The sequence below is a fragment of the Ostrinia nubilalis genome, chromosome 30, assembly GCF_963855985.1.
Source record: "Ostrinia nubilalis chromosome 30, ilOstNubi1.1, whole genome shotgun sequence".
NCBI classification, from domain to species: Eukaryota; Metazoa; Arthropoda; class Insecta; order Lepidoptera; family Crambidae; genus Ostrinia; species Ostrinia nubilalis.
In genome coordinates, this window is record NC_087117.1 from 1,220,069 (window position 1) to 1,241,650 (window position 21,582).

The 21,582-nt window shown below is 45.3% G+C and overlaps 1 protein-coding gene across 1 annotated transcript in view; it reads left to right on the forward strand.

Annotated features, from left to right (window-relative positions):
- Positions 1–21,582, forward strand: part of LOC135086145 (insulin-degrading enzyme) — a 50,722-nt gene extending 29,140 nt beyond the window's left edge. Inside the window, exons 18-26 of the mRNA XM_063980947.1 lie at positions 576–651; positions 1,097–1,223; positions 1,778–1,848; positions 2,605–2,762; positions 13,803–13,937; positions 14,797–14,925; positions 15,261–15,341; positions 16,283–16,405; positions 20,710–21,582. Coding sequence (XP_063837017.1) covers positions 576–651; positions 1,097–1,223; positions 1,778–1,848; positions 2,605–2,762; positions 13,803–13,937; positions 14,797–14,925; positions 15,261–15,341; positions 16,283–16,405; positions 20,710–20,817 — 1,008 coding nt within the window. The 3' untranslated portion in view covers positions 20,818–21,582. The remainder of the gene's footprint in view (positions 1–575; positions 652–1,096; positions 1,224–1,777; positions 1,849–2,604; positions 2,763–13,802; positions 13,938–14,796; positions 14,926–15,260; positions 15,342–16,282; positions 16,406–20,709) is intronic.

A 21,582-nucleotide genomic window follows, 5' to 3' on the forward strand; every position in this document is an offset into this window, starting at 1 on the left:
TCTTGTCCACCTTGTTTTGCAAGTTTGCTTTAAAAAAGCAAGAAAAAGAAGTAGTAAAGAAAAAGAAGTATATTGGTCGTGTGATTCCTACAGAGTCTATTCTTCAACCTCGGCCAGCGTGGAGAGTGACGGCCAAATAATCCATTTGCATGCTGTAATTAAGTATGGCTAAATAGGCATAAGTACAATAACTTAAAAATGTAATATTATTAACACCCACTTTGTGAAACCCTATTTAATGAAAATAAGTTATATTTGATTTGATTTTGATTTGATTTGATTTGTCTCTGGTAAATCAAAATATAATTGGGACGTGTAAAAGTACTCTTTAGAAGCCTACATAAACAATATAAATGAATTTTAAATATGTATTTATTTTAATACCGATGTACCGATCTATTGGACTGAAAAAGGTGACTGATGCCCGTTTTCACTATTAATCCTTAATCTTTAAGTGACCCCTATAGTAACACACACACACAACAACACAAGCGGTGGTAGGGCAAGCTATTTGGGACGTGTATAAGCGCCCTGGAAAGTGCCAACATACTAATAATATTTCCATTTTGTTACAGCACGCGGTGTACCAACAGGCTCTCTGCTTATCAGACGTGGTATGGACCCGCTGTCAACTCATGGAGGCGGCTGAGCGTAAGTTATACAGAATGGAAACGATAAGTGATCTCACTCGATTATTTCTAAACTATACAAGATATCGAAAAACTGTTTACTGGTCCTGAAAGTGCATCACGAGCTTTTTCAAACGGTATCAATTACTCTTAGTATGGAACATTCCATACATTTAGTATGGAAGCTGGAAACGTTGAATTTTTTAATAGATCCATTTTATTAAGTAAAGTATTATAGGTACCGTTAGACAGAGCTCGTGAAATACTTTCAGGATAACCAGCTTTCAGATATCTTGTATAGTTTAGAAATAATCGAGTGAGATCACTTACCGTGTTCACCCTGTATGTAGTATATCCGTTAAGCTAGCACCCATAACACAAGCATATTAGTTGCTTACTTTGGGGCTAGATGGTGCTGTGTGAAATTGTCCAAAGATATTTATTTATTCTATCTTTATCCTCCATAGGCATGACTCCAGAAATGCTAGACGACTTCGCGGCTCGTATGATGAAGAAAGTCCACATTGAAGGTATGATGTACGGAAACATCAACCGCGAGAGGGCACTGAAGGTAGCTGACATGTTGGAGGGCAAGTGAGTAATCAATCAATATTATCTTTATTTGTTTAGTTTAATTAAATTAGTACTTGAAAATCGTCAAATGCTCTTAAGGAGCCTATACATGTCTCATTCTTTTTTTGCCCTACCAGCGCTTCGAGACAAACATTTGGCAAGTGCTGAGAAGAAGTATAACTGTAGATTAAATAATTAAACTTTTTATCCTTAGGGATACATTTTATCCTTGGGGATAAATTTTATCCTGGTATAAGTACCTTCTGTTTGGTCTGCCTGTCAACAAGGCGTATGATATTTTCAGGATTTTGTGTAGTACTGTAGATGAACTTCACATTTCTTTCTATGCTTGGCGATATTTTTTATCCTGGTACCCTTCTGTTTTTGTCTGTATTTTCAGGATTTTGGTTACTGTAGATTAACTACACTCATCCTTGGGGATATTTTTTATCCTGGTATAAGAACCTTCTTTTTTGTTATGCCAGTCAAATATTTTCAGGATTTTGTGTACTATAAATTAACTACACTTTTATCCTCAGGGATAGTTCTAATCCTTGTAATTATTTAACTTTCAGGTTACCGAAGGATGCTACACCCTTGCTAGCACAACAACTGTTGCTGCATAGAGAAATTGAACTAGAAAAAGGTGAGATATTTGATTATTTACATACTGTGTCCTGTTTCCACTTAAATTTGACACGAATTGGAGCTTAAGATGTTTCTTGGGTAAAAAAGCAAGAGAATTATGCCCGTTTTCACCATCAATCCCTAATTTTTAAGTGACCCCTATGAAAACAAAATGCCTGTTATGTGTTACCATAAGGGTCACATTGTATAAAATTAGGGATTAATGGTGAAAACGGTCATTAGTCCGTCAGTTAATTTATCAAAAATACTTGACACATTCCAAATAATGAAAATTTAAAGGGATAAAATTTAAAGGTTTCAAAACTGTGACGTGGCGCGGAACTTTAATGCATCATATTATCTTTGTAATTATTTGTTTGATTGAAAATCTATCTATCTTCTTTATCTATTAAGGCGAAAAGTCACTGATTGACTAACTCGCTCATTACGAAATCTCAGAAACTATAACATTTTTTTAACGTATTAATTTCTGTAATTTGTCGTTCTAGTGTGCCAAATAAATGTATTTTCTTTCTTTCTTTCTACAAACTTGAAATTTGGCAGGTAGGTTCCTTATAGTGTGTAGACATCCGCTAAGAATTGATTTTACGAAATTCAACCCCTAAGGAGGTAAAACGGGATCCACGCGTATGAAGTTGCGGCCGGCCGCTAGTTAAAAATAGACGTGTCCAATATTTTTTGATATTAAACATGACGGACTAATAATTGTTTTTACAAAACTAGCCTATTGCTAAATCTAGTTAAAAAATCACAGGTGTATGGTACATGCGGGAGACTTCGAACAGCGTGCACAAGTCGTCGTGCGCGTCGCTGTACTACTCGTGCGGCGTGCGCGCGACGCGCCCCAACGCCGCGCTGGAGTTGCTCGCGCAGACCTTATCGGAACCGGCCTTCAGCGTGCTGAGGACCAAGGTAGGGCAGCAGCATCATCAGGTCACTGAGAGTGCAATGCAGGAGCACGACACTCTCTAATCAACCTGGGGCGAGACTACAGCACAGGATGGTTGAGATCAGTTGCGCGCAGATCAGTTTACATCTATGTGCACAGATCAGTTTACATCTTTGCGCGCAGATCAGTTTACATCTATGTGCACACATCAGTTTACATCTTTGCGCGCAGATCAGTTTACATCTATGTGCACAGTTCATATGTCAGCTGTGCACATATGAGGCCCAAGGAAGGGGACACAGTATGGCCCAGGAGAGGGACGCGGTCTAACTAGAGGGTAAGCTGGCCAAGGAGGGGAGTAGTTTGCCCTAGGGGGCGCAGTTTGACCAGAGAGGGAGCAAATCGGATTTGTACTAGGTAGGACCCACGCTTAGACACTTAGGGGCAAGCAATCTAGCCCAGGGAGGGATCAAATGAGATGACCCAGAGGGTGTCTAAAAAGGGGGGGAGAATCATACTTTTCAGGCAGGGTGACCCCATTTAGACACTTCAGGACGAGTTTCTTGGGGAGCTGCATTCTTTCAGTTTTTTAGGTCCTCTGCGCTTAGAAACTTAAAAGCGATACAAGGCAAGTGTCTAGGGACCGGGCAGTTGCCTTCCTCTTCCCCCTCATGTCTAGAAGGCATGCCAGTGGTACATGGCCCTCAAACAGCGTGCACAAGTCGTCGTGCGCGTCGCTGTACTACTCGTGCGGCGTGCGCGCGACGCGCCCCAACGCCGCGCTGGAGTTGCTCGCGCAGACCTTGTCTGAACCAGCCTTCAGCGTGCTGAGGACCAAGGTGAGACCATCAGATCATCATCAGGGATTGATACCTACAAAGAACGACTGAAAGTCCCAAAAAGGCAGCCCAATCTGGCTTGGTGACTCACTGATGGCTTTAAGATAGACTCAGGAACCAAAATAGACGCAGACTTAGGTATTGGTGATTTTTTGATTGGGATAGGGGGCTTTTAGAGTCTTCCTTGAGCCACCAAAGTGAGAATAGCATCATCATCTGTGTCTGAAGCGATGTCTTTTGTAGTTCTAGTGACAGAGACAGAGAGAGAAAAAAGCTCCGTCTTCATCACTCTTGGCCATTTGGCAATACATATCCAGGAAGAAGGGTTTACCTAGCTTCCTACCTTCTGAGGCGACCAGAGGAGGAGCAATCGAGCCCAGGGAGGTGGCAAATCACATGGTCCAAGGGGGTAGTCTGGACCAGGGAGAGGGGCAAATCAGATAGTCCAGAGGGGGGAGAGAAAGTCAGACGGTACAGGGGGGCAGTCTGACCCAGGATAGGGGGCACATCAGTTGGTTTAGGGGGGTAGCCAGAGATGGGGGATAATCCGTTTTTTGGCAGGGTCTCCCACTTTTAGACACTTATGGAAGGGTTTCCAGATGGGGCAGCTGCCTTACTCATTAGGGTGTCCCGAAATATCTTTTTTTATATTTTCGCTACACAAGACCCCACAAAAGTTGCGTCGTAAGATGTAGATTACCGTAAAAATAATTAAAAAAATATAAAATAATGTCTCAAGGGCTCTACCGGCATTTTTATGTCTCAAAAAATCACTTAATCAGCCCTTCACTTTTTGTCATCTATTATATTTTTTTCACAATTATTTCATTTTATTTTGTAATAACAGTGGCAGTTGAACCCTAAGATATGATTTGCAGGCAATGACAGACTGTTTCCAGTGAGGAATAGGTTTGGTTCGAACTAGCAGAATTCATATTTTGACTTGTTTTTCTCAAATTTTCTACTCCTTCGGCGAGGCTGTTGGTATTATTTCTGATGAGGTTTTATTGCTGTAAGGTATCGCACCTCACTTTTTTGTTATAATATTACATACTTTTAGCATAAATTTAACAAAAATTTAGCAATATATGGTAGTAATATACTTTTTGATTTTTTTCAGGTAAAAACTACATAGCCAAAAATCTTAATAATATTATATTTAAACAGAATACTAATTGACATGTTAAATAGTTTTAGCATACTATTAAATATAAATAACATTTATGTACGTTACATACACTTTCTAGCTGAAGTTTTTGTTGTCTACGCAGTTTTTTACCAATGGTGAACTTCAAGGAAAGTAAAAATATATTTTTAGTTATGAAACGCATACATGTTATATATCAAATTAAAGACAATTTAATACACTTTTTTGGCTTGTGTAAAACTTTAAGTAGAGTATAAGACATTTTGTAAAAAAATGATTTAAAAAGTAGTATGACAACAATGTAAAAAAAATCAATTTTCCTTTAATTACTAACTAAAGGTTGATTTTATCGATACAACTTATACCACAAAATATCAAGCGCACACGTAGAGCTATCATTTAAATAAAAAAGTAATGCTATCGGACAAATGGTTTTCAAGTTATGGTTGATTTTCTAAAATTGACTGCCATTTTTGTTAGCTTCCACTTAGAGATGCCAATCATTGTTTTATAATAGCGTAATAAAATTATTAACCTGCTGTGAGAAGGGAATTGTGTATCCTCAAATTAAATCGATATCTTGGCTGACCCATGGATTAATTAGGAGTACATTAAAATCGCGCGCGTAAATGCCTAATTCTGGTCAAAAAGCTAATTCTGCTTTGAAAGTATTTATGGATTTATTGGTTTTTAAACTATTTTAAACTTTGCTGTGACTCATTGTGTACCCTCAAATTTCATAAAAACGCTATTTTTGTATTATTAATAGTTTATGTTAGGAACCCCTAAAATAGCAATTTAAAATTTTTTTAAGGACTGGTAGAGGCCTCAAGATGACAGATATCTCATTAAATTTAATGCTAATCGTAATCTATATGTCAAAACGCAACTTTTGATACCTCTTGCGTAACCGTAGCTCAAAAAAAAATTTTTCCCATACAACGACGGGACACCCTATTACTCATCCTCCCATCTCATATCTGGAAGGCTAGGCGTATAGTACATAGACCTCAAACAGCGTGCGAGCGGGAACTGCTTTCCTTTAATTTTTAGGTCACCTGCGCTTCTAGTGACATACCATTTCTAGAGGGGGCATGCCCTCCCCTGCCTTTCCTACGTACGATCAGGATGTAGGCTTGTAGTAGATGGACCTTTAACAGCGTGCACAAGTCGTCGTGCGCGTCGCTGTACTACTCGTGCGGCGTGCGCGCGACGCGCCCCAACGCCGCGCTGGAGTTGCTCGCGCAGACCTTATCTGAACCAGCCTTCAGCGTGCTGCGGACCAAGGTGAGGCCATCAGATCATCATCAGGTCCGAAGACAGAAGACAGAGGCCATTTAGTCTACTGTGAGAGCTGCTGATGGTTCCTAGAGAGACTAAGGAACTTTAATAGAGGCAGATGCTATGAGAAGCTACCAAGGAAGCCACCCAGAACACCATCCATCATCATCATCAACCTAGAGGGGGACGATCTGACCCAGAGAGGGGGGAAATCAGATGTGTGTAGAGAATAGTTTTCAAGGGGGAGCTCCGCTCCCTTGACCCAGCAAGCAGGCTGGTAGTTTGGCTAGTATCAGATTTGTACTAGGTAGAGGCTGCTTTTAGACACTTAGAGCTTCAAGAGAGAGCAGCTGCGTTCTTCTGATGAGCAGAGGTCAGTGAAAATGTGTCTTTTTTAGGTCCCCGCTCTTAGACACGTAAAAATGTGTAATATTAGGCAGGTTTCTAAGTACCATTTCCAGGGTGCAGCAGCTCTCCCCAGGTACGACCCGCTATTTGACACTTAAGAAAGAGTTTCTAGATGCGTGAGCTTTCCTATGCTCCACTTCCCCCCCATGTCTAGAAGGCTAGGCGTGTAGTACATAGCAGTTTGGAAAGGGGGGGATAATCACACTTTTTAAGCAGGGTCCCCCGCTTTTAGACACTTAAGGAAGGGTTTTCAGGTGATCAGCCTCATGTCTAGAAGGCATGCCCGTGGTACATGTCCTTCAACAGCGTGCACAAGTCGTCGTGCGCGTCGCTGTACTACTCGTGCGGCGTGCGCGCGACGCGCCCCAACGCCGCGCTGGAGTTGCTCGCGCAGACCTTATCGGAACCGGCCTTCAGCGTGCTGAGGACCAAGGTGAGACCATCAGATCATCATCAGGTCCGAAGACAGAAGACAGAGGCCATTTAGTCTACTGTGAGAGCTGCTGATGGTTCCTAGAAAGACTAAGGAACTTAAATAGAGGCAGATGCTATGAGAAGCTACCAAGGAAGCCACCCAGAACACCATCCATCATCATCATCAACCCAGAGGGGTGGACGGTCTGATCCAAAGGGGGGAAATCAGATGTGTGTAGAGAATAGTTTTCAAGGGGGAGCTCCGCTCCCTTGACCCAGCAAGCAGACTGGTAGTTTGGCTAGTATCAGATTTGTACTAGGTAGAGGCCGCTTTTAGACACTTAGAGCTTCAAGAGAGAGCAGCTGCGTTCTTCTGATGAGCAGAGGTCAGTGAAAATGTGTCTTTTTAGGTCCCCGCTCTTAGACACGTAAAAATGTGTAATATTAGGCAGGTTTCTAAGTACCATTTCCAGGGTGCAGCAGCTGTCCCCAGGTACGACCCGCTATTTGACACTTAAGAAAGAGTTTCTAGATGCGTGAGCTTTCCTATGCTCCCCTACCCCTCCATGTCTAGAAGGCTAAGCGTGTAGTACATAGCAGTTTGGAAAGGGGGGGATAATCACACTTTTTAAGCAGGGTCCCCCGCTTTTAGACACTTAAAGAAGGGTTTCCAGGTGATCAGCTGATCTCCCTTCCTCATGTCCAGAAGGCATGCCCGTGGTACATAGACCTCCAAACAGCGTGCACAAGTCGTCGTGCGCGTCGCTGTACTACTCGTGCGGCGTGCGCGCGACGCGCCCCAACGCCGCGCTGGAGTTGCTCGCGCAGACCTTATCCGAACCAGCCTTCAGCGTGCTGCGGACCAAGGTAGGGCAGCATCATCAGGTCATTTAGAGTGCAATGCAGGAGCTCTGATTTACCTAGTGTCGGCTTTAAGCTGGATTCAGGAGCCAAAATAGACGCAGACGCTATTGGAGCCTCGCTTCAGCGTGCTCCGGAATAAGGTGAGAGCAGCAGCATCATCAGGGTTTGAAGAGATGACTCTGGCGGTTGAAGTGACAGAGAGAGAGAAAACCTCTGTCCTCATGACCATGTGTCAATACCCGCCAATACGTGATGGAGCAACGGTGAACAGTGGCGGGGAGAAAGAGTATGGCTCATTTGTTGGTCAGTCTTGCTTAGCAGGGAGCAGTCTAGCGGAGGAGGGGGGGAGTCTGGCCATTGGAGGGGAGATGACACCAGGAGAAGGGATCAGTCTGGCCAGTGAGAGGAAGACGCAGTTAGACACTTAAGAACAATTCCAGGGGGGCACCTTCCCTCCCCAAATGGGGTATGGACTACCCCTGGGGGCTGTCTAGAAATGGGGGAGATAGTTAGATTTTTAGACAGGATCCCCCGTATTTAGACACTTATGGAAGAGTTTCTAGGGAGAGGCAACTGCCTCTCCTCATATCCTAAAGGTAGGCCCGTGGTACATGGTCCTCAAACAGCGTGCACAAGTCGTCGTGCGCGTCGCTGTACTACTCGTGCGGCGTGCGCGCGACGCGCCCCAACGCCGCGCTGGAGTTGCTCGCGCAGACCTTATCGGAACCAGCCTTCAGCGTGCTGCGGACCAAGGTGAGACCATCATCAGGTCATTTAGAGTGCAATGCAGGAGCACGATCCCCTTTAAGTTACTAGAGGCAAACGCAGAATGTGGTCTACACTTCCCACGCTGGCCAGAAGGGTATAGGGAGCTTTTAGAGCCTTCCTTTCCGCGTGCTTCGGACCAAGGTGAGAGCAGCAGCAGCATCAGAACCTCAAGCGATTCCTCATGACCTGGAACTGACTGAGACAAAGACAGAAAAAAGCTTCTGAGGCAACCAGAGGGGAGGCAATCTAGCCCAGGGAAGTGGCTAATTAGATGGGGATGGGGTCGATCTAGGGGGCAAATCAGACGTTCCAGCGGGAATGTCTGACTAGACGGGAGGAGCAAGACAGATGGTAAAAGGGGGCTGTCTAGAAAAGGGAGGGAGGATAATCAAGACTTCAGTAAGAGTGCCCTCGCATTTAGACACTTAGGTTTCCTGGGGGGAGCTGCGTTCTCCTATGCTATCACAAGACTGTCCAGGACTAAGTATATTAATCATCACCATCGCAGCTTCCTTGTCAGGAAGAAGAAGAAGTATAGCCGCTTTAGACACTTAAAGAATGGTCTCCAGGTAAGGCAGCGCCTTACCCTTCCCCCTCACTTAAGAGTAGGTAATATTGGGCAGTTTTCTAAGTACCATTTCCAGGGGGTCAGCTGATCTCCCTCCCCACTCATGTCCAGAAGGCATGCCCGTGGTACATGGCCCTCAAACAGCGGGCACAAGTCGTCGTGCGCGTCGCTGTACTACTCGTGCGGCGTGCGCGCGACGCGCCCCAACGCCGCGCTGGAGTTGCTCGCGCAGACCTTATCCGAACCGGCCTTCAGCGTGCTGAGGACCAAGGTGAGACCATCAGATCATCATCAGGTCCGAAGACAGAAGACAGAGGCCATTTAGTCTACTGTGAGAGCTGCTGATGGTTCCTAGAGAGACTAAGGAACTTTAATAGAGGCAGATGCTATGAGAAGCTACCAAGGAAGCCACCCAGAACACCATCCATCATCATCATCAATCTAGAGGGGGACGATCTGACCCAGAGAGGGGGGCAAATCAGATGTGCATAGAATAGTTTTCAAGGGGAGCTCCGCTCCCTTGACCCAGCAAGCAGACTGGTAGTTTGGCTAATATCAGATTTGTACTAGGTATAGGCCGCTTTTAGACACTTAGAGCTTCAAGAGAGAGCAGCTGCGTTCTTCTGATGAGCAGAGGTCAGTGAAAATGTGTCTTTTTAGGTCCCCGCTCTTAGACACGTAAAAATGTGTAATATTAGGCAGGTTTCTAAGTACCATTTCCAGGGTGCAGCAGCTCTCCCCAGGTACGACCCGCTATTTGACACTTAAGAAAGAGTTTCTAGATGCGTGAGCTTTCCTATGCTCCCCTTCCCCCCCCATGTCTAGAAGGCTAGGCGTGTAGTACATAGCAGTTTGGAAAGGGGGGGATAATCACACTTTTTAAGCAGGGTCCCCCGCTTTTAGACACTTAAGGAAGGGTTTCCAGGTGATCAGCTGATCTCCCTTCCTCATGTCTAGAAGGCATGCCCGTGGAACATGGTCCTCAAACAGCGTGCACAAGTCTTCGTGCGCGTCGCTGTACTACTCGTGCGGCGTGCGCGCGACGCGCCCCAACGCCGCGCTGGAGTTGCTCGCGCAGACCTTATCGGAACCAGCCTTCAGCGTGCTGAGGACCAAGGTGAGGCCATCAGATCATCATCAGGGATTGATACCTGAGGACCAAGGTGAGACTGCAGCATCAGGTCACTTAGTCTCCACTGCAGGATCTCTGGCTTACTGATAGTTCCAAGATGGACTCAAGAGCCAAAATAGACGCAGACCCACCCTATCGAAGCCTTGCTTCAGCTTGCTACGAACCAAGGTGAGACCAGCATCATCATCAGGGCCTGCAGTGACATCTCTTGCGGTTGGAGTGAGAGAGAGAAAGAGAAAAATCTGGTCACGTAACCACGAGCAACAATATCTAGAAGCATGGGCATAACCTACTTATGGAGCAAAGGACGCCTGTCTGACCAAGGGGGGACAGTCTGAACCTTGGTTAGAAGGTTAAAAGTTTCCAGGAAGGGTAGCTGCCCTCTTCTGCCCCCCCCCCTCAGGGGCTCAATCTGACAAGAAGGAGATAGCAGCTGGCCTAGGGGAGGTGAATCAGATTCGTACTAGGTAGAACCCGCGATGGCGTTTAGACACTTGGCGAAGGATTTCCAGGGTGCAGCAGCCCTCCCCAGGTATGACCCGCTATTTGACACTTAAGAAAGAGTTTCTAGATGCGTGAGCTTTCCTATGCTCCCCTTCCCCCCCATGTCTAGAAGGCTAGGCGTGTAGTGTAGTACATAGCAGTTTGGAAAGAGGGGGGATAATCACACTTTTTAAGCAGGGTCCCCTGCTTTTAGACACTTAAGGAAGGGTTTCCAGGTGATCAGCTGATCTCCCTTCCTCATGTCCAGAAGGCATGCCCGCGGTACATGACCCTCCAACAGCGTGCACAAGTCGTCGTGCGCGTCGCTGTACTACTCGTGCGGCGTGCGCGCGACGCGCCCCAACGCCGCGCTGGAGTTGCTCGCGCAGACCTTATCGGAACCAGCCTTCAGCGTGCTCAGGACCAAGGTGAGACCATCAGATCATCATCAGGGATTGATACCTACAAAGAACGACTGAAAGTCCCAAAAAGGCAGCCCAATCTGGCTTGGTGACTCACTGATGGCTTTAAGATAGACTCAGGAACTAAAATAGACGCAGACCAAGGTAAGAGCATCATCAAGGGGTCATTTAGAGTGCAATGCAGGAGTACGACCCTCTCTAAGTTACCAAAAGCAAACGCAGGATTTGGTCTACACTTCCCATGCTGGCCAGACGGGATAGGGGGCTTTTAGAGCCTTCCTTCAGCGTGCTGCCTACTAAAGTGAGAATATCATCATCATCAGACTCTGAAGAGGTGACTTGCGCTAGGAGTGACAGAGACAGAGAGAGAAAAAAGCTCCGTCTTCATCACTCTTGACCATTTGGCAATACAAATCCAGGAAGAAGGGTTTACCTAGCTTCCTACCTTCTGAGGCAACTAGAGGGGGGGCAATCGAGCCCAGGGAGGTGGCAAATCACATGGTCCAAGGGGGTAGTCTGGACCAGGGAGAGGGGCAAATCAGATAGTCCAGAGGGGGGGAGAAAGTCAGACGGTACAGGGGGGTAGTCTGACCCAGGATAGGAGGCAAATCAGTTGGTTTAGGGGGGGGCAGCCAGAGAAGGGGGGATAATCCGTTTTTAGGCAGGGTCTCCCGCTTTTAGACACTTATGGAAGGGTTTTCAGATGGAGCTGCCTTAATCATCCTCCCATTTCATATCTGGAAGGCTAGACGTATAGTACATGGTCCTCAAACAGCGTGCACAAGTCGTGCGCGTCGCTGTACTACTCGTGCGGCGTGCGCGCGACGCGCCCCAACGCCGCGCTGGAGTTGCTCGCGCAGACCTTATCGGAACCAGCCTTCAGCGTGCTGAGGACCAAGGTAGGGCAGCAGCATCATCAGGGATTGATACCTACAAAGAACGACTGAAAGTCCCAAAAAGGCAGCCCAATCTGGCTTGGTGACTCACTGATGGCTTTAACATAGACTCAGGAACCAAAATAGACGCAGACCAAGGTATTGGTGATTTTTTGATTGGGATAGGGGGCTTTTAGAGTCTTCCTTGAGCCACCAAAGTGAGAATAGCATCATCATCTGTGTCTGAAGCGATGTCTCTTGCAGTTGGAGTGACAGAGACTGAGAGAAAAGCATCGTCTTTATCACTCATGTCTATGTGGCAATAGATATCCAGGAGAAAGGGTGAACCCAGCTTCTGAGGCAACCAGGGGGGGCAATTTAGCCCAGGGAGGGCATCAAATGAGATGACCCATAGGGTGTCTAAAAAAGGGGGGGATAATCACACTTTTCAGGCAGGGTGACCCCATTTAGACACTTCAGGACAAGTTTCCTGGGGAGCTGCGTTCTTTCAGTTTTTTAGGTCTTCTGCGCTTAGAAACTTAAAAGCGACACATAAGGCAAGTTTCTAGGGACCGGACGGCTGCCTTGCTCTTCCTCCCTCATGCCCAGAAGACATGCCCGTGGTACATGGCCCTCAAACAGCGTGCACAAGTCGTCGTGCGCGTCGCTGTCCTACTCGTGCGGCGTGCGCGCGACGCGCCCCAACGCCGCGCTGGAGTTGCTCGCGCAGACCTTATCGGAACCAGCCTTCAGCGTGCTGAGGACCAAGGTAGGGCAGCAGCAGGTCATTTAGAGTGCAATGCAGGAGCTCTGATTTACCTAGTGTCGGCTTTAAGCTGGATTCAGGAGCCAAAACAGACGGAGACGCTATCGAAGCCTTGCTTCAGCTTGCTCGGAACAAGGTGAGCGCAGCAGCATCATCAGGGTTTGAAGAGATGACTCTTGCGGTTGAAGTGACAGAGACAGAGAGAGAAAAAAGCTCCGTCTTCATCACTCTTGGCCATTTGGCAATACATATCCAGGAGGGACCTCAAGCGATTTCTCATGACCTGGAACTGACAGAGACAGAGAGAGAAAAAAGCACCGTCTTCATCACTCATGGCCAACCCATGTGTACCCAGCTTCTGAGGCAACCAGAGGGGAGGCAATCTAGCCCAGGGAAGTGGCTAATTAGATGGGGATGGGGTCGATCTACTAGGGGGATAATCTGGCCCAGGATAGGGAGCAAATCAGATGGTCCAGTGGGTAACTATTCTGGTCGCTGAGCACGTAGAATTTCGTTCAATGACCCCAAGCTACCCATCCTTATCGCTCGCGCGTAATTATATTTCAGTCGCGACTGTGCGACGGGCGGCCGCAGTGAGTGTCCGAGCGCGACAGCAACATGATTACGCGCGAGCGATAAAGATAGCTTGGGGTCATTGGACAAAATTCTAAGTGCTCGGAGGCCGGCCTTTAGACGGGAGGAGCAAGACAGATGGTACAGGGGGGGCTGTCTAGAAAGGGGAGGGGGATGATCAAGACTTAAGTCAGGGTGCCCTCGCATTTAGACACTTAGGTTTCCTGGGGGGAGCTGCGTTCTCCTATGCTATCACAAGACTGTCCAGGACTAAGTATATTAATCATCACCATCGCTGCTTGCGTAGACACTCCGACTTGGTCTTTTAGGACCCGGGCAGCTTCCTTGTCAGGAAGAAGAAGAAGTATAGCAGCTTTTAGACACTTAAGGATGAATCCTTGTTTAGAACCTCCCTTAGTATAAACTTTGCTTAATTTGGAACTAAATGGCGCAATGTATAATGTCCAAGGACATTAATAACTTATTTATTTACTAACTCTAAAATACCCTCATTTTTCTCCAGGAGCAACTCGGCTACATCGTGTTCAGCGGCGTACGTCGCTCCAACGGCGTGCAGGGGCTAAGGGTGATCGTGCAGAGCGACCGCCACCCCGCCTTCGTGGAGGAGAGGATCGAAGCCTTCCTGCAGGGCTCACTGGTAACGGGACTATTCCCACCTCTCGTTCCCACCGCTGCAACTCCTGTGTAGCCAGGATCTACAGCTTGACCGCCAATAACCCAACCAATGAAGGTCAAGTTTGTCCCGGGGGAAAGTTAAACTGTCATTGGACCCGCAACGAAATTAATCTGAAGAACATAGGAGGAGTTCGAAGTTAAAGTTTGACTTCCCTCCATTGCTAGGCTCACTGGTAAGTGAACTGTGGTGACGTATAGAGCTGTAGAGTGACCGTCACCCCGCCTTCGTGGAGGAGAGGATCGAAGCCTTCCTGCAGGGCTCACTGGTAAGCCGCGGTGACGTATAGTTAGTTACATGTGATGTATCGTGAGCTACAGTGACGTATAGTGAGCTACGGTGACGTATAGTGAGCTACGGTGACGTATAGTGAGCTATGGTGACGTATGGTAAGCTGAGATGACGTACAGTGAGCTGTACGTATAGTGAGCTACGATGGCGTATAGTGAGATGCAATGACGTATAGTGAACTACAGAGCTTTCGTCAGCCCGCCTGCGTAAAGGGCGATCAGGTGGGTAGGCTGACGTATAGTAAGCTGCAGTGACATAATATAGTGAGCTGTGGTGTCATAATAAAGATGTAATATAGTGAGCTGTGGTGTCATAATAATGACGTAGGTTACAGCTACAGTAGATAGGCTACACACAATAAGAGAAAAATTACAGAATACTGTAATATAAGTAATTGCGACCTTTATTTAGTACAACAAAATTAATAAAATTTGTACCAGGAAGATATTTTTTCTAAGTAGAAGTTTGTATTGTTTTTCCCATTAAAGTTGTCATATCTAAGTTACTGTCATACTTACTGTCTGTTTCACAGGAATACTTAGAAAAGATGACGGACGAGGAATTCCTAAAGCACAGAGCCGCGCTCGCAGCGCACAAGTTAGAGAAGCCTAAGCGAATGTCCACCCGCGCTTCACAGCTATGGAGCGAGATTACTGCACAGGTCAGTTAATATAGATCGTTTCATCCACTCGGACGCGTCCCACCATTCTTCCGCGAATGTTTGAGTGTTATCGGTACACGCTGATGCTCCATGAGTGCACACGCACACTACAGTAATGCCTTACGGCTTGCTCGGACCACACTCCCCGCACCCCGCGCGACCGGGACCACACATTGCTGGGGCGCGGCCGAGTGGATGAAACGAATGATCTATATCAGTTGTACACAGGTCAGTTTATATTGTTTATCAGTTTCTGCAAAAAGCAGATTACAAAAAGTCTACATTAAAACAATAAATTATAATAATAGATAATAATAATGTATTTTATTCCTCAGGTGTACAACTTTGACAGGCCGCGAGTGGAAGTAGAACAGCTAAATACGATCACAAAGGAAGAGCTGATACAGTTCTATAAGGTAAGAAAGACATTTCATTATCATTGTCACCAGATTTGGTTCGCAGCCTCATAAATATTTTTAACGGGACTAATCCCCCACCTCCCTTTCCCACCTATGCAACTTTTTAACCAAACTTGAATGAAACACGACCACTGACTATAAACTTAATCAGAAGAATATATACTTTAAAGAATTTGCCACACTAGACGCGGTCAGCGGTCCGGACCATACAGGGTGGAAACGATAAGTGATCTCACTCGAATACAAGATATCAAAAAACTAGTTACTGATCCTGAAGCCAAACGTCCTAACTAAGTTAGTTTAGCTTAGCTCGCATAGTTCATACATGTGCGTCCACCGCCAGCTAAGCTACGAGAAATGCCCCAGCTAAGTGGAACTAACTTAGCTCGGTTAACTCGACGTTCTAGCACAAACTGACCATCACTAACGTAGTTTTAGCTTATTTATTGGTGGACGGACAACTTAGTTCTAGTTTAGCTTAGCTTAGTTCACTGAGTTTAGTTTTCATTTAGTTTAGCCGGCGGTGGACGTTCGGCTTGAAAGTGCTTCACGAGCTCTATCAAACGGTACTAATAATAAGTTACATAATAAACTGGATCTATACGAAAATTCAATGTTTCCAGCTGTATTGACACCGACAATGCTATTCAAACATAATGCGGGCTGCGTTCACTTTGACCTGACCGTAGAACGCATCCAATGTGGCAATTTAGCTTTAGGGAATATAGAAATGCTTTCGTTCGTTTCAGCCAAATGACGTCCACTGCTGGACAAAGGCCTCCCCCAAGGTTTTCCACAATGCACGGTCCTGCGCTGCCCGCATCCAGGCTCTTCCCGCGACCTTTACCAGATCGTCGGTCCACCTAGTAGGAGGCCTGCCCACGCTACGTCTTCCAGCCTGGAAGAAATGCTTTAGTACCTATCTAATATAATTCCAGAAACACATCAGCGAAAACTCGGCCGACCGCCAGAAGTTGTCGGTGCACGTGGTATCAACAGCAGAAGGCGGCGCCGGCCGCGACGGAACCAACGACAAGGAAGAGAAGAAAAGTGGGAAGGAGGTCAGTGGTCTATGGTTGTGGCGTGTAGCGACGTCTACGATACGCCACTACAAACTAGTGCACCAACAGATGGCGCTGTTACGAGTTCACTATGGCATACACCACCGCGCGTACAATCCTGCATCGCGGTGTCGGAGTTTTTTACCCTGCCCAGCATATACAGGGTGTCCCGTAATGTAACGTCAAGCCGGAACTGGGTGTTGAGGCAAGTTGTGCTGGTTATCAGAAAAATATAAAAAAAAATCTATGTGGCATATTTTAAAAATAATAGGCATTTAAAAAAAATCAAAAAATTCTACTCCAGGTGACGGTCCTTTTACTCGTGTTGCCATAAATCTTCACTTTTTCCAAATTTTTTTTTTGTTATGTAACCCTGAATAATGCTTCTCTAAATTGTTATCAAAATTACAAAACCAGCTGCTCCAACTTGGATGAAAAAAATACATAATTCCCAAAAAAAATATCAAAATAAAAATTTTGCTTAGTTTAAACTAACTGTACTGAAAAAAAATTGTACTACGCGAGTGTGGCAAGTGTCGTCATAATTTGGCGCATTTAGTAAGGATTCCAAAATGGTATAACACTTTGTAAAATCTTGCTGTAATTGTCGATAATTTTTGTTTATTGGAAATAATCCCGTTTTTAACTTTATCTACCTTGGTTAAAAATATTATTCTAATGTGCCCAAAATTCAAGTTTCTGGCTTAAGTGAGGTGGAGAAGCCATTTTAAGAGGTATGAGCGGGACGGAGAGGGCCATCTTACCAAGCAGGGATGTTATGGATATCCGTAACCGTAACCGTAACCGAAACTATCGGATATCCGAAATAAAAAAATGTCCATAACCGTAACCGAAACTGATTCAAAAGTTACGGATAGTTTCGGATAAAGGCCAAACTGCAAAACTCTATGAAATCTGCAGTATACACGCCGCAGCTGCAATGCCGCGCTGCCGATTTCATAGTTTTGCAGTTTGCGGTTGCAGTTTGCGGTCTGCGGCCCGTCTTGGAATTGTACCTTAAATCTTAATATTTGTTACCAACTTGTCTGGCATTCGCTGGCACCATCTAATATGCCAGCCTGTTTTACCTTTATCATACATAGGTGTCGTCTTAGTTGGTACATAAAGTAGCTATGTGGGTCACGCTCACGCAGCATCTTGCTATTTGTATTATACCTACATTTTTGAAATTCTAATAATTCCGTAACCGAAATTATCCGAGACTTTCGGATAATCTGAAATGATTTCATATCCGTGACCGTAACCGAAACCGGTATAATATTATTCTAATATCCGTAACCGTATCCATAACCGAAACTTCATATCCTTATTATCCCTGTTACCAAGTACAAGTGCAGGCAGAGCAGGTAGTAAAGGCGCGCGCGCACGGGTGACTTTTGTCACAGTATGTCAACTACTAATTACTGTCATGGTGACAAAGTTCTGACAAGTTTCTGTGACTGACTACCGTACAGTCAGTCACAGAAACTTGAATTTTGGGCACATTAGAATAATAATTTTTAACCAAGGTAGATAAAGTTAAAATCGGGACTATTTCCAAAAAACCAAAAATTGTCGACAATTACAGCAAAAATTTACCAAGTGTTATACCATTTTGGAATCCTTACTAAATGCGCCAAATTATGACGTCACTTGCCACACTCGCGTGGTACATTTTTTTTCAGTACAGTCAGTTTAAACTAGGCAAAATTTTTATTTTGAAATTTTTTTTGGGAATAATGTATTTTTTTCATCCAAGCTGGAGTAGCTGGTTTTGTAATTTTGATAACACTTTAGAGAAGCATCATTCAGGGTTACATAACAAAAAAAAAATTTGGAAAAAGTGAAGATTTGTGGCAACACGAGCAAAAGGACCGTCACCTGGAGTAGAATTTTTTGATTTTTTATAAATGCCTATTATTTTTAAAATATGCCACATAGATTTTTTTTTATATTTTTCTGATAACCAGCACAACTTGCCTCAACACCCAGTTCCGGCTTGACGTTACATTACGGGACACCCTGTATAAGGAAAACCAAGATAAGTAAACTGGACCTTGGTCATCGAGCACAACCGGAAGGTCCGCTCGGAAGGAAGCACTAACACTTCCTTATTGTGGTCGATCCTTCGAATCCCACAGGCGTATCTAGGGCGTGTCATGGTTTAACCTAGCTTTTAGGTCAAAGGTGGTAGTCTGGCAATATATGGGCCTATTCCCACCGCTGCAACTCCTGTGTAGCCAGGATCTACAGCTTGACCGTCAATAAAAACCCAACCAGAGAAGGCCTGTTAGGTAGGAGCCAACGACAAAGAAGAAGACTGGGAAAGAGGTCAGTAGTCTATGGTTGTGGGCGTGTCCAGCTTTAATATAGTCACAGGGGGGGGTATTCTGGTAATATACGGGACTATTCCCACCTCTCGTTCCCACTGCTGCAACTCCTGTGTAGCCAGGATCTACAGCTTGACCGCCAATAAAACCAGTGAAGGCGTACAGGTCTAGCACTTACGACAAGGAAGAGAAGAAGGCTGGGAAGGAGGTCAGTGGTCTATGGTCATTACTGACGGCCGATGGGGCAGCAAGGTTCTGGAGTGGAGGCCGCGCACCGAAAAACGCAGCGTGGGACGTCCACCCACAAGGTGGACCGACGACAACATAAAGGTAGCAGGAAGGCGCTGGACGCAGGCCGCTACCAACCGGGCAACATGGAAAGCATTGGGGCAGGCCTATGTTCAGCTGTGGACGTCCTATGGCTGAGATGATGAATCTATGGTCATTATGGTCACAGGGTAGTCTGGCAATATACGGGACTATTCCTACCTCTCGTGCCCACCGCTGCAACTCCTGTGTAGCCAGGATCTACAGCTTGTCCGTTTGAAGGCTAAGTTCAACCAGTTAAGTTACCATAGTGATGTAGTTTCCCAATTTATAACGTTTAAGGTCTCTTTTAGTCTGGCAATATGTAGAGGGTTACAATTTCCAGTGGGGCAGCTGAAAACTTACTTTCGCGTACGTTTTTTCGCTGAGCGACCTGTCTTCTTCTTTTCGTGTCGACAACAAACCTACACAGTGTCAGCCCAAAACTCCGCCACAAGAGTGGCGTTGTCAGCAGCACTCATCAAATCCTCCTGAGTGCAGTTGCTTGGGCACTCAGGGCACGACATCAGGTGCTTCATCGACTGGGGTACAAAATCGCACCCGCACTCCATGTTCAAGCCATCCAAGAATCCCCACCTGACCAGATTGACCTTACTGCGGCCAACCTGCGTCCGAAGTCTATTTAGAGACTTCCAGGTAAGCCAGGGGAGCTCATGTCCAGGTGGAGGACTCTCAGACACAGGGACAAAAGGGCAGGGGAGATCAGCTCTCTCGCGCTATAACCTGCGACCTATAATCCTCTTTATTGTTGTGAACATTCGTGCTCGGTGTGTAGGGCTTCGGTCTGGCTGCCATTTTCGTGTCGCCGCTGCTGCGACTTTACTCGCCGAGACTGCGGCCGCTCGCCACACAAATACTGGCCAGCGTCTTGTTCTACAATGAATCGGTTAATAGACACTTTCTTAAAAGATTTGATTTTGACCCAAAAAAATATTAAGCCCCTTTTTACCAAAAAGATTAAAATTAGCTATCCCTATTTAGAATAAGAGCGGTTTGAGCGGTTTTGCTTTACGTCCGATCTGAATACGGATCTAGAAAATGATTTCGGTTATCGGATATAGAATCGACAATAGTCCAAAACGGTGATGGTGTCGGACTGACCAACTCGAGATCCGAGGAACGCGGGTTCGATCCCCGCCGCCGCTCGACTGTTGTGGTGAACCCATTAGTAACACAAGCATAATATTTAGCTTTAGAGGGGTTATTAGTAATAATGTGCGATATGAATTAGAAAGAAAGAAAGAAACTAATATTGCTTTCAAAAGAATCTAGGGCGTAATTTAATATAAAAAAATAACCTTATTTTCGCGGATTTGGATCGAACGTAGTGCGAAACCGCTCTAATTCTTACGCTAGAAAACATTTTGTGTATTTTCTCCCAGTGAGAGTTTTCAGTAAGAGTTGCTATACACATACGCGGGCATTGTTGTTTCGGCAGTATTTGTTGAACAATAAAGCCGACCAGAAGAAATAAGTATACTTTTTCGTTATCCAAATGTATGTATGAATGTTTCTTTAAAGTCGAGCGCCATTTTTGTACTAAAATTCGATTTTAACGCCCGGCTGAGCCGATATTTAGGCTCTCTTATGTGTGTAGCAACCCTAACATCTTGAAAACAACGTTGTAACATACCTTTTTTGTTCCAGCCGGTGATAATCACAGATCTGGTGGAGTTCAAGTCCCGAAGGCCTCTCTACCCCCACCCTATACCGTTCACAAACCTGCCTCGCAAGGGGGCGCATTGCAAGCTGTAGGTGCCGCTAGTGGCGATTGTCGACCTTATTCGTATAGACGTAAGACGCGTTACAGCAGAGTGCGGCACTAACACAAAGAGTGATAGTTTAGTTTCTCATCGCTAGATGGCGTAATTCTAATACGAAATCGCGTTTACGCTAAAGCCCGATTTATTTAAGGCTTAACGGAGCGGAAACGTGTTTTCTGAATTATACAGAAAATCGCACAAATAATTTTAGCGGAAAATGGTTTCTTTTTAATAGCACTAATAATTTAAATGGAAAATATGTACCTTAATGACTACTTAATATTATTTTGATTTGATAAATACAACATGACACATCGTGCTTTATACCCGCATTCACAAACATTACTATGAGGTCTCACAGTGCGCGTCGACGCACAAGGTGACACACGAACCAATCACAAAGCTCTATTCAACTGTGTGCGTTCGATTTGCAGCTCACTTAAGCAAGAATCATTTGTGAATACGGGCGTTATTCACTATTTGTGCTAGTTCCCTTTGCGTAGTTAAGCGTTTTATTGCCCAATCAATATATGAAAAGATAGTACATAAACGCGTGAAAAGTAGTGTAATAACTACACCTACGTCATCTTGATTGGAAGAAAGGTATTATGTATTCGTAACGAATTTATATGACAATTGATGTTGTAGATAGGGCAATGACCAAGCCCTATAGTCTGGTCTGCGAGCACGTAGAACTTTGTCCAATGACCCCAAGCTACCCATCCTTATCGCTCGCGCGTAATTATTATATTGCTGT